Below are 13,692 nucleotides of genomic sequence, written 5' to 3'. Positions count from 1 at the left end.
TAAGGGCCATACAAGGTGATTGAAGTCGTTCGCCCAGGAACATACAAACTTGAAACGCTAACAGGCGAAGCAATCAAAAACACTTGGCACGCTAGTCTCCTTCGAAAGTTCTATCAGTAAGAAATTTCCTTGAGTCAATTTGTACTTTGAATTTTATATGAAAAGTGTAAGGAAGTTTAATGATGAATAAGAATGCACTTTTTGTCACATTTCTTTTTATTAAATACAAACTGAGTGGCCAAATAAGTATTATCTAGGGGCGATCCAGAAGAAGATAAACCCTTCGGCCAACACATTTGTTTTGTTTATGAACAAAGGATGAATGAATAAAAATATAGGGGCAATCCTACGAAAATCAAACATCCTTCGCTCCACCATTATTATTTAATTTTTTATATTCAAGTGGCAAGGACGAATGAAGAATCATTAGGGGCAATCCCGAGATAAGACCTTCTCCTTCGTCCTTCCCGTATGGTTCAAAATGACGATAATAAAGAAGACCGCAGGAAACCCTGTCTAGGGGCGATTCTAAAGAAGACATGTCCCTCGGCCTCGATCATGCATGTATTCGCTACATATACAGAGCGATGAAGGCCTGGTCTAGGGGCGATCCCAAAGAAGACCAACCCATCCTATTTTTGGCTTAATAACAACTACTTTTCACAAGTACCAATATTGACTGAAGGAACGAGGTCAAGGGGAAATCAAAAGACGATCATCATCCCTGTTCCTTCGCCCAACAAAAGCCCTTCGTAGTGCCAACAGCCCGAAGTTCCCTTCGGCCTTTGACACTTGGGGCCGAAAGAAGTAGCAAGGTCATAAGTTAAACTTGCTAATTGCTAAAAATTGCTAAGGTAAAAGATAAAGCCGAAGATGCGATTAAAACTGTTAAAATTGCTAATTGCTAAAAATTGCTAAGGCGAATGATAAAGCCGAAGATGTGATTAAAAATTTTTAAGGCGAAAGATAAAGCCGAAGATGCGATTAAAACTGTTAAAAATTGCTAATTTCTAAAAATTTCCAAGGAGAAAGATAAAGTCGAAGATGCGATTAAAACTATGAAAATTGCTATGGCAAAAAATAAAAAAAGTCGAAGATGCGATTAAAACTGTTAAAATTGTCAAGGCAAAAAAAATAAAAAAATAAAGCCGAAGATGCAGTAAAATATAGTAAAAACAATGCTGACAAAAGATGAAAGATGCATTAAAATATATAAGCCCGAAGGCTAGTTAAATTACAAAGCTCGAAGGCAGGAGTACCAATTATAAAAAACAAATTTACAAGTAGAAAAGATGAACGAGTGAAGCAGCTGCAAGAGTTGGGTATGACCATGGAAACACCAACAACAGACTTTGCAACAAGATCATCTTCAGTCATGTCAAGCACATCGAGGATGAAAGCTTAGGCCTGAGGGTCTTCATCCGAGAGCTCTTCGTCTTCGCCGGAGGAGATAGGAGGGGCTTCGACTACTGGCCGGCCGATAGGATCCTCCAGGCTATCGTCCAATAGCTGCTTATAATCACAGTTAAGGCCGTGAGCCTTCTCCAAGACATAATCAGCGCCGAACTGGAAGCAGCGCTCCTCCGTCAGGTCCAGATGTTTCTTCTTCTTCTGAAGCTCCTTGCGGGAATTCTTCAGCTGGACGTTTCGGTGGGCGATTCTCCTATTCACCCTCTCGAGGGCCTCCTCCAGCCTGGTCCTGTCACCATTTAGCATGATGGCCTGACCATCCAACACCTCATTCTGGGTTTTCACCCTTTCAAGTTCCTACTCGGCCGCCATGGCCCTCTTCTCCAACTCCTTTACCTCGGCCATCCAAGTCTCTATGTCCCTAACCTTGTCCTCCACGGCCGCAGCCCAAGAAGCAGCCTGCAAAAATACACAAGGCAGAAATGTTAGTCGAATAAGAGAAACCGACAGATGGATGAAAGTGAACAAATTTAAATACGTACCAGGGACAAGAAGGACAGAAGCTCAGTACAAGCCTCGGTCGGAGAAGCCGAAGCAAAGATCGGAAGATTGGCAGGGAGCTGAAGGCCGTGGCATAAGTCCGAGGCCACTTCCTTCGTAGACTGCCTCACCGGGTAGACGGTGTGGTCGGACGTCAGCATACCCCATCCAGGGAGATAAGACTGAGCGACCCCCTTTTAGCTCCGGGTCCTCTTGGAAGGGTTCCCTTCTCCTATGAACTCCAAGTCATCCCCTTCGCCGCCTTCCGAAGCAAGCGGGACTTGGCGAAGTGGCGAGACCCTCTCAGCCTGGGGCCTCTCCTCCGTCTCCTCAGAAGGATTCGACGTAGCTCTCTCTTCAGCAACCTTCTTCTTCTCCGCCTCCTGCGCGACTCTCTTCTCGGCCGCCCTGGCCTTCTTCCTCTCAATCAAAACCTCCCTTGAAGACACTGAAACATAAGTGTAAGTCAGTCCCATTATGTACAGAAGCAAGTGAATAATGAAGATATAATGAAGGTGTTAGTGTACGAACAAAGGAAAACAACTACACAAATAATAAAAGCAAAGCTACAAGGAAATAGACGAAGGTGAAGTTTGTTACCCCCACCCCACAAACTAAGCAGCCAGTCTCTGTCCTGAAATTCTTCAGGACCCAGCTTGCTTACACGGACATCAACCAGAGCCACATAATTCTCCTTCTCCTCCTCTGTTAAACTCGGCATGCGGAGCAACAAAACATTCATATCACGCCAGAAAGACATTGCGGCCAGCCTCGGCCCACTCACGAAGCACCAATGAGTGTGGGTAGTCGTGTTGCTGGAGTTAGTGGCCGTCCAATCCGCCCGGCCAGCCCGACGAACGATGGTGTAGAAACCTGGGCTCTTCGGATTCTTCTGGAAGTCATAATGATACCAGAATAGCCGCGTGCTGGGGGTAATTCCGGCGTGAAGGCATCTATTCTAGAAGCAATTAATATGGATGAACCTGTTGGGGTCCATCTGCCCTATGGTGATCCCCATCTGACTGAACAGATGCTTCATAATCTTCAGCGTCGGCACTCTGAAGCCGCACTTGAACGCCGCTTCCGAAACTCCAACGGCATAGTCGTCGTACCCCTCCAACACTCCTGGAGTGTTGTAGATCCGTTCATTCTCCTTGGGGGCATAAAGCCAGAAGAAGCCCCGGGGAACGAAGAAGTCAAAGTACATTTGAATTACCCTCTCCTTCAAAAACTCCGATCGGTTGTTCACCGCCGGGTAGTTCGCCGCGGAACCGAAGAGTTCCCGTCTCGTCCTCTCCGAACGAATAGAAGATGTCCCAACCAAACTGTTTGAACTTGGGTCCCAAGTCTCTGGTGGGCGATTCGCTCGTAACATGTCCCTGTATTTGGAAACAGAGAGACATTAGTTCATGTACTTGGATTAAGCCAAAAGGAAAAGTAAAAAAGATGAAGGACCGAGTACATGTCCTAGAACCGAGCGAACAGAGAAAGAGTCTAAAATCGGCTCCCGAAGGGTGTTCTAGCAGAAAAGTTTCCCGAAGGAAGTTCTTGCCCCCAAACCCCCTTCGCATGCCATTTTTAAACTCCAGACTAAACATCTACACCCTGGGTCGGCTCCCGAAGCATGTTCTAAAACCAAGAACCCCCCCGAAGAGAGTCTTGGCCATAAAACGCCTCACATGCCATCTTTAAACCCATGGGCCTCCCCTAAGACAAACAAAACCCAGATAACTCATATAAAGTACCCAGAAAATATCCCATACACCAAAAAACAGCAAAACACATATAAAAACCCAGAAAAGCGCCTCTGGACTTACATGCAAAAACAATAAAACTGAAAAACTTGCATAAAAATGTAAAGTACACTAAAAGGGAAACGGGGGCTTACTGATTTGAAGATGCTCTTGGATTGAAATGGGATGGTCTAGAAAAACGGAGTTGTTGTTGCCCGTGATCGGAAAACTCGACAATGTTGTTGCTGTTTGTAATTAGAGACCGGAAAATGCTAAAAAGAAACACACTGTGACTCTTATATAGGCGCCCAAAAATGAGTTTAGGTGCCAAAAAGGGCGACGTTTGAGGGGTTTTGAAATGGACGTCCCAGATTGAAACGGTTGAGATTCAATGGCTGAGATTGAGCCATGGAATGACGTGCCAACAACTATCACTTTAATGCACCCACAAGTTTTCACAAGCTTTCCACGTGTACGAACGAAGACTGAGGCAAAACTGAAGCAGTCGCCCTAGGGTTTCTTCGCCCCAATATGGGCCAAAACTGATATCCATCGGCCCGACCGAAGGCCCAGCCGAAGGACAGGGACATGTTGGCTGTGGGCCCAATACGACCCACTGAATGAAGGCCCATCTGACAGCTGCACTATTGGGCCGAAGGTCCACCAGGCCCATGAGCCGAAGGCCCACGGAAGACCATGGGATGTGGCCCACTTCGCCTTCCAAACCGTTGGAAGCTAAGAGGCGTAACGCCCCCTTTTTCACTCCCTCCTTAATGATGAGTAACAGAAGAACATTTATAGCAGACATGGGTGTAAAATCCCTTGTAAAGTAAGAAATACACACACTGATTCTCTCAACACTCTATTTTTTTTATATTTTCTACCCATTTTACAACCAGGTTCTTATTCTCACAACGGAAGTGAATCGGGGGAACAATCCCTCGCATTCTCTGCACTTTCAGATAAAGGTCGAAGGCATTATTACGGAGGCCGAAGCCTGTTCATCCTTATAAAGGAATCTGGGTGTAACACTAACCCACATCGATCCTTTTCGTCTTAACTAGAGTTGTCTGCCTAAACCTCCCATTCCTTTTACAACAATAACTTGTAAATCATGTTCATGTTTTTTACACACTCTTTGAACTAAATATGATTTATATTTTCTCTTCCAACTAAGAGCGACTCATCTTCTAAGAGCGGGATCTTGCGAATTTCTCTAGATTGCACAATTGAACTTAAACGTGCTACAAGCTGAAATCCAATATCTCCCGCCCATTTAGGGGTCGTTTGGTTCAGAAGCCGGTATCGGTTTGGAATCAGGAATCGGTTTAAGCTGGTATGGGGATGAGGAATGATTCCTGATACTATGTGTTTGGTTCATTTCTGGGATGAATTCGTTTAATTTAAAATATAATAGATAGCTCAATTTTGATTCTAATATTATGTGTAAGTATATACTGTGCATTAAAACTAAGTTTTTATACAATTTATAAATAAAAAATTTAATAAAAAAGTATATTATTAGTATAATATACTTTAACCAATAGATAATAATTTAATATTTTTGAATAAATTAAATCTTACTAATTGGCATTAAATAAAAAATTATTATGATTTTATTTAAAATAAATTAATAATATATCAAATTAAAAAATTTGTGAACTGAAATTGTATTTAATTGTAGAAATAAGATTAATAATAAAAATAAATATGATACCTCATACCTCTTCTCCATACCCACCTCCCACGTAAGGTATCAAATTTGATTCCTGGTGGATTTTAGGTATAGGTTTCAGCTAATAAAAATTATGAAACAAACATCAGGTATGAGTTTGAAATGGACAAAACCCATACCTGATACCAAAATTTCCTGAACCAAACGACCCCTTAAAAAATTGGTCAAATGAATAGACTTGACCTTACGAGCCACCTTAAAACAATACAATTAGTTGTTTTTAAAAGGGACGAAGAAGTCATGTACCTCACGACGATTTTCCAACCTTTGTCGAGTAACTTCATACGCAAGTTCATTCATAAAGCAACAGATTCAAGTTTATTGAACCAGTTTTGGATAGCATATGTTGTTAGTTTATTGGCATTAACATCAGATAAAAAGAGCATCAATTAATTCCAACCTTTCGCGCAGTGTAACAATATTTTCATCAAGATTCCAAGCCTGAATCACTTCATCAGTTGCAAGTGAACCAAGCTTGAGAACTAGTCCACTAGCAAGATCAGCTATAAACGCATCAGCCATATGTTCTTGATTTGCCTCGTTTAATTTTCTTCTTTTTAATAGTCTAATCGCAAGCCGATTAAAATGTAATTTCTGTATGATTCTTATCTCAGACGTCTTTTAAATAAAGTCTTCGTCAAGTTTTTGTTTTTTTATACACTATCAGAAGTGGATTAATAATGGTATCCATAGATCCACTCAAATATTTTAATTTTAAAATCCTCTTTTTCAACTTCCGTGTTCTTTATAATATATTAAAAGATGTTCAACTTTAGTTTCTACAAATTTTGAATCTGTGTACTGTTGCTCAAATGTCATATATTTCTTTATTAAGTTGCAGTTTAATTTTATTAGGTTGCACTTTTATCTCACCCAAGTTTCCTGACAAACAAATTCTCATATAAATAGATACATGAGGCTATTATTGTAATTACAGAAAATTACATACATTTACACAAATGCTATTATTTTTTTATACTAAAAATCACATGCATCTCAGGCAGAGGTAACCTTAGCAACATTAAATAAGTTACATTTCGCAACCTTTTTTTTATTGAATACGAAGTACCATCTCCGATTTCTTACACTCACTTTCTATGTCTGAGAGAGCATCACGTAACGCCCCCTAACATAAGGATTAAATCAGCTTTCTTAGGAATTGTGCACTTGACCTGCTCGAAAAATCACATATTCGATTACAATGTAATAAAACACAACATACTTTATGATATGCATTAAAGGCATTACGAGGAAGTATCAAGGAGGAAGAAAGTGTTGCAAATGGTAAATCTATCACAAACGATGATCTCATTTCATTTTTTTATAACTCTTTAAGCTTGTATAGAATAGAAGAAACCATACAGAATTTTTTTAACTAATTAAAGAAATCATATATTGTTTTTACTAAAGCTGGTCCAAAAATATACAATTGATGGAGAGTCTACTAAGATTATTCTGCGTGTAATGTCTATGACAGGATATAACAGTGGTCATCCAATTTTATAGTTAATCCATCTTATCTTTTTTACCGGCCTGCATCAGACTTGCACACATTTCTCACTTGATTGTTTTTTCTCATTCCAGACAGATTTTTAGCCGGTGCTTAATATTGTGGAGCTAAAGAATAAGTATAAAAAGTAACTGTAGTTAAAATACTAGACAAGAAAAATAAATCATCCACGAGTTTCTAAGGAATTTCTAGGGTAGCAAAATTTTAGCAGTTGATTTCCTGTAAGGCTAAGAACCAAAGAGTGTTGGGGGTATCAGCTAGCGTGTTAGTATTTAGGTGTGAAGAGTTGGACTATAGCTAGTACTTAGCTTCTTACTTTTTCGCTTTTATTTTCTTATTAAAAAAAGAATCATTTTATGCTATATTATGCTTCTTTCCTGCATGTCTTCATTTGTCAACGAGATTAGATTTCCGATGATTTTTGCAGTTTTTTTATATTAATATATTCATATTCTTCAACATCTCACATAACTTTCCAAATTATATGTTACAACAGACTCTGTACTTGAGGGGGGGGGGAACCGGTAATATAAGTCATACATCTAAACCTCCATAACCTACTTACGAGTGAGATAAACTGCGTATACGTTTAATTTAGATTTTGTCATTTTATAATCAGCAATTAAATGTGCGATATACAATCAAAGATAATTTTTTTTTAATCAATTTATACATGATGCTTAATATTGACATATTTGGGAAAGCAAAGACTTTTAAATTTATTAAGGTTTTTTAGTGCATAGATGATAGAACATACCCAAGGCTTCTAATGAGCAGTTTCTGTCTTTCCCTAATTAGAGAAGGGATAATGGAAAACACAGATCAGGGATCGAGTCGGGATGTGAAAGATGTCTGAATTTATAAAGTTCACATATAAAAAAGTTTTCCAAAATTTAATGTAATGGAAGAAGGAATTTCTTAGAGAGATATGACAAATGGAAATTTAATGTATACAAATGAAACATGAAATTTCTTTAGAAATCTCTATTTTTTAGTGCTAGAAATGACAGTCCTAAGGAAGTAGAAGAGGTGACATCATTGGCAATTAGTTCAAAATCATTTTTTTTGTGGATTCCCAATTTCCAAAATAAAATAAACAAGCAACTGCCAAATATTATCTGCATGCAAATCTCAAATCTGAAGCGTAAAATCTCCAAGTATCAAGGAATAAGGCACAGGAACCTAATATAGTCTCCAAAAGCAGATTCGATAAACTTAGATCTGGAGTAGGGGATCTTTCGGATTCCTAAACTTCTGCTGCAAAATTAAGAATATTACTACTGATATAGGCTAGTTAGTAGGTTTCCCAAGTTGGACAGGAAGATGGTAGCTATAAGAGTGCGAACAGGCACATGTATGGTTTGTCCTTTTAAGCACGGTGCTAAGAACTCTGAAAAATGAGTGCGACAACCTAAGGATGACCTTTATCTTTTAAAATTCTACAGAATTTCATGTTTTTGTATATTTTTAAAAATTCCACTTCTGTTTACGCCGGGCCTTCCAGAATCAGGCCCAAGCTGACATGCATCAGAATGGGGGTTTCCTATTCTAGTCTGTAGATATATGCCAATATAAGAGAAATCTATACATACAAATGCACACAGATAAAGCTAATAGACAAATAGAAAACTAGAACCAGTTGGAAGTAGACAAAATGAATCTGTGATAAAATAGCAGCACATGACTAACCTTTTGGAATTAACTTGGAACCTTCATAAGAAAACAAGCGTGATGCATTTTCATAAGTTAGATCTGCAAGTTCTTCTTGATTGACATCAAGCAGCGATGCTACATAAGCGAGTACAGTTTTTATGTTGGCTGGATGATTCAGAGTTTCACTCAGTACTGCAGAGGAGCTTTTCGCATCGCAGCACGTACTGTTGGAGGAACTGCCATTAATTGGAGCTGCGTTTTGAACTTCAACATTATGATCCTCAGGAAAAGAAGAATCATTTTCGATATAAAATAGCGAATCCAAATTATCAGCTTTTGGTAGCCCATCTGGTGCATCAGTCTCCAATAAAATTCGATCAGCAGGTACCGATTTCAGCATTTTCTTTGCTTTGCTTTCTTTCAAGAACATAAGGTACCCGGAAAAGGAGAAGTAAGCACCAAGTTTAGCAAATTCAGGAACCATCTCCGCAGAACCCAGGTATGAGTGTAGTATCACACCGGCAGGGAATGGCCCCAAAGATTTCATTACTGGAAGAAGATCTCCAAAGGCCCGCACACAATGAACTGATGCCGGTCTATTTAACCCCTTAGCAAGTTGAAGCTGCTGCTGGAATATCTCAATTTGATCTGCAAAGTCAACCTTCTTTCCGCGCGTACCTTTGTCCAATCCAATCTCACCTACTGCTGCACAGGGATTAGCCTCAAAAAAATCCTTCAAAGTACTAAACCAGTTAGGATTCCTCTCAGCAACCCAAAGGGGATGAATCCCAAAAGAGGGAAGTATACAAGGATAGCTGTCACTCATCTCCTTTACCACAGGCCAATCCTTCTCCGAGGTTCCATTTACAGCAAAATAAACTACACTGTTATCAAGAGTCGTTCTAATTAGTTTAGGGACAACATTTGAGATTCGATGGTCCTGGAGGTGACAATGAGAATCAAAAAGTTTCAGCATGTTCTCTACAGTTGACTCAGCTTGAGCTACAGTTCTTCTAGTCAAATTTCACATATTAAGATTCCTCCTGTAGCTTAAGAAACAATACTGAGCATAAGACTTTCCTATAATGAACCAGAGTCCAGAGACAAAGCTTGAAAGCTGCAGCAATTTCAGGAAAAGAATTTCAGCAAAAAGAGTAAAGCAGAAAGTCACAGGATAACACACCTCCAGCAGGCGATAAAGAACTTGTATGGTGATGGCAGCAAAATCGGTGTGGACTTGAAGTGAATTAAAACTGAGAATCCTTGATTTCCTGATGAGAGAAACAAGCAGTACTATTACAAAACAAAGGCATCAAAGAAAAAAAGTGTTAATCAAAGACCATGAAATTTATCGATATCTCTTCACATCGAATTAATTTTCCGATTTGCAAAATTTGTTACTGATATAATTAACTTCCAATAAACCCCTTACAGATTTAAAAGCTCCTATCTATATTTCTCTAGTAAACAGCAAGAGCAATGTGAAACTTTACATGTAAGGAAATGTTGTCACATCTACTAAAGAGCCGTCAATACATTAATGCCCAAAACCTCATCATCCACAAGTACTGCACGGCTACAAATATTTCAAAAGTTCCTACTATAAACAAATTATGATTTCCTGATTCCTCCCCACCAATCAACAATAACTGTAAACAATAGGCACAATCTAATTATTCTCAAATAAATGAAACGAGAAAAACCTATTTTAACAACCACAGCACAGAACTTCAAAATTCAAAAACACAAATATCAGCAATCATACGTGTTCTACGATTCTAGCATCACCACGTATTAGGGATCCATCCATCCATCCAGGTATTTTTAAATCCATTCTTCGTCAGCATTTAGGGAGGTTATAAGTAACATAACTCTAGCTTATGATCGGAAGTTACAAATTTCATAATTTTAAATGGGACAAAATATCGTGAAAGAATTTCTAAGAAAACGAAAAAATTCCCGAGAAATCACGGCTGAAAGGGCTTGAACCTTGGTCGGTACTCAATATAAACAAATTATCAAGAATTCCAAAAAAATTATTATATCAAAAATAGTACAAGTACTTTCTAATTCTTACTAATCAACAACTATCTTTTTTCCAGAATCTCAAATCAATGGCAAATATAAGTGGTGCGCGACCTATGTACAGATTGATAGCATAACAACTAACTAACTGAACAAGAAATGTAATTATAGAGACAAAACTTACCTATGTTCTTATTGTTACTCTAAGCGCTGTCCAACTGTTGCCAACGATGCTTATTTATCCAAGTATGTATGTTTAATCGAAGTATCGCTTATTAGGGCTGTGCATTCGGTTAAAACCGAACCGAACCGAATTTTTTTCGGTTAACCGAAATCGAAATAAGGGAAAAACTGATACCGAAAACCGAACCGAAATGTATTCGGTTTTAACCGAAACCGAACTAACCATTTCGGTTATTACCGAAAACCGAAAATATAAACCGAAGTTTAAGAAAATTTGCTAGAACTTCAAAAATTCAGAGTCTCAGACCATATTTTAAGTTTAGAATCAGAAATTCAGCATTAAGTTTACAATCAGAATTTAAAATATTCAAGTTACAGGCCAAAATCATTGAGTTTACAGCCTACAAGCATTGATAATAGAAAATTAGTTTAAATATTAAATTGCAGAATTTAAATTGCCATTGACTTTTTGTTGGTGTTGGTCCTGTTGGATGCTCTGCTTCTGGGTCTGGCCTTCTGCAGTTCTTCCTGGTCTCAGTAATGACTTATGCCTGCTTCAGAATTCAGTTCTTTTCTTCCTGCAAAAGAGGTCCAAGGATCAGGAAACAGAGAATATCGTTCCGATTAACTAGAGTGCAACACCTAATTCAAACTTCAACTAAGAACAGGATACACTGTAGACTGTAACTCTGAACAGGATACACTACATTGAAAGGCCAACAATATTTTACATCATAAGTATTAGTTGCAACAAAAAGTACTCGTAATTAGATCAACTACCATGCAAGCAGCAAGATAACCAACTGAACCTCTTGTAATATATTATACATCCAAATGAAGCAAAACTTTTAACATTTGAATATGCAAGAACATGACAACACGTCTGTACAATGAAAATCTAAAAATTGATCACGATAATCCATCAAACACAAAGCAGCACATTGTCTGCAGTGACTCTGATTATTCATAGGTTTTATTGCATAGACCAAAAAATATGGGAAAATACATGATTATTCGAGTTATGCTGTTTTTTTAATTTTTGAATAATATATTTGACCAATTGATCTTTTATGTCATTAAACTCTAAGAAAATTTCGGACAAAAAAACTCTAAAATTTTAAAGAAATCGAAGTATTTTCAGCCATTTATATAATTTTAAAGACTACTATTGCTCATATAATATTTACCCATAAATTTACTCATGACTTATGACCCATTTTATTTTTTTACACATACAATTTTATATTATACACATATTAATGGATCTTTCACATTTAAATTAATTATAACCCATTTAAGAAACTACCCTAATGTACACTTAACTCACTCCCTGATTGTAGCAACTGAATAGTACGTTTGAATTTTTTTGAATTGTTTCTCTCAGGCTGCTGCATAACTCCATCCTCCTCTGATCTTTTCATTCGTTCCATGCTCCGTTGATCTGTTGTTAATCATGGATCCACGCTCTTAGACAAACTCTTCAAAGACTTCACTTATAGGTTTGTTTTCATTATAAAGTCCTGTTAATCATTATGCACGTTAACTGTTATCTAATTTGGTTGGTTTGTGTTTTTATCCATAGGTTTGAAATGTTTGATTCATAGCCAAGATTCATCAAATCAGGATGCAAATCAATCTTCTGTGTTGCAGCCCATTCCAAGTTTAAATATTCCTGACTCTTCTGTTATTGTATCTTTCTTTGTCATTCTGTTGTTATTCTCTAACAATACAACAAGAATTACAATAGGGGGGGGGGTTTGAATGTAATTCTGGCTTCTTTTGGAGATTTATAAAAATGTTCTAACTCAATATATATATATATGTGTTTTGATTTGCAAAGTGTGGAATAAGGAATTAAGTAAATCAAACACAAAGTTATAAAAATACAAGTCTTTAAAATTTTCTGGTCGATTTAAATGTATCCACCAGATATATATATATATATATATATATATATATATCGATATGAGAACTCTGTGAAGCTCAAGTTGGCTCACAGCTGCTTTACAAGTGAACAAACAAACTACAGAGAAATTCTTAACAGTTACAGCTTTTTCTATTTCTCTTGTAAATGTGTTTGCTTAGTTGAGTTTTTTTTCTACTAGCTACACTTAGTTTATATATCACCAAGTTTACATGGTAATAAGACAGGATAATAAAACAAAACTTATCAAGTCTAACTCCATGCTGCTTCATTACTCTATTCCAGCATCTTTGAATATCTTCATAATAGCATGGAAATGGTAATGCTTCTTTGTTCTCAATTTTCTGCTAAACAGGCTGCCACATTCCTTTTGCAAACACCCAACGCATGTGACTGTGTTGTCACTGTCAACAGATATTTGAATTGATCATCCGTCGGGTACATGCTTGTTATCCATCGGGTAGCTTTGTTAATCATCCGTCGGGTAGCTATTTGACACTTGACTCCATTTCATTTATGCAGGATTACAAGATATCTCATATTTATAATTAATCAACCTATTCTGCTTATCTACTAGTAGTCAACATGACTCATATGCTAGTACAGAATCTACACAAAGTTGTTTACAGAAATGTGCTATAATACTTATTATTACATAAGCTACTCACTCGATTGATGTCAAATCATCATCCGTCGGGACTATATTGAATCATCCATCGGGACTCAATTTGATCATCCGTCGAGTGCTACAAAATTCACTAAGTTAAATATACTAAGGTGTTTTGTATGAATTATCATCAAGTTCACAACATATTCCTAACAATCTCCCCCAATTTATGTCTACTGGAATTGTAGCCATAAATTAAGAGAAACTTGATGATAACAAAACACTCTAAGAATACAGATTGAAAATAGTAGATAAAACTGATAAGTGCTGTAATATTTACTGAAAATTGAACAATGTAAAGTATACAAAGAA

The 13,692-nt window shown here is 37.6% G+C and overlaps 1 protein-coding gene across 12 annotated transcripts; it reads right to left on the bottom strand.

Moving 5' to 3' along the window:
- Nucleotides 1–6,312: 6,312 nt before the first annotated feature.
- LOC141724389 (uncharacterized) lies at nucleotides 6,313–10,908 on the bottom strand. 12 transcript variants are annotated; one of them, XM_074526525.1, is made up of 5 exons: nucleotides 10,347–10,631; nucleotides 10,075–10,230; nucleotides 9,765–9,852; nucleotides 8,618–9,630; nucleotides 6,313–6,590 (listed from the first exon to the last, which is right to left on the bottom strand). In XM_074526525.1, exons 4-5 carry the CDS (start codon nucleotides 9,555–9,557, stop codon nucleotides 6,571–6,573), a joined length of 960 nt encoding a protein of 319 aa, XP_074382626.1. In that variant the 5' UTR covers nucleotides 9,558–9,630; nucleotides 9,765–9,852; nucleotides 10,075–10,230; nucleotides 10,347–10,631; the 3' UTR covers nucleotides 6,313–6,570. The 12 variants fall into 12 exon arrangements, with proteins under 12 accessions (XP_074382626.1, XP_074382625.1, XP_074382622.1 ...); XM_074526524.1 differs by having other exon boundaries at nucleotides 8,618–9,624; XM_074526521.1 differs by lacking the exons at nucleotides 10,075–10,230; nucleotides 10,347–10,631 and adding an exon at nucleotides 10,791–10,908.
- Nucleotides 10,909–13,692: the final 2,784 nt, after the last annotated feature.

Source organism: Apium graveolens, chromosome 5, assembly GCF_009905375.1.
Source record: "Apium graveolens cultivar Ventura chromosome 5, ASM990537v1, whole genome shotgun sequence".
Lineage (NCBI taxonomy): Eukaryota > Viridiplantae > Streptophyta > Magnoliopsida > Apiales > Apiaceae > Apium > Apium graveolens.
This window is presented reverse-complemented; position numbering and strand designations above follow the sequence as displayed.

Excerpts from the sequence above, each read along its gene's own strand:
- LOC141724389 (XM_074526518.1), bottom strand. The coding sequence starts at position 9,557 with ATGCTGAAACTTTTTGATTCTCATTGTCACCTCCAGGACCATCGAATC. Across the intron at positions 6,591-8,617 it reads TTCCAAGTTAATTCCAAAAG|GTCAAGTGCACAATTCCTAA; the intron begins GTTAGTCATGTG and ends TTTTTCGAGCAG.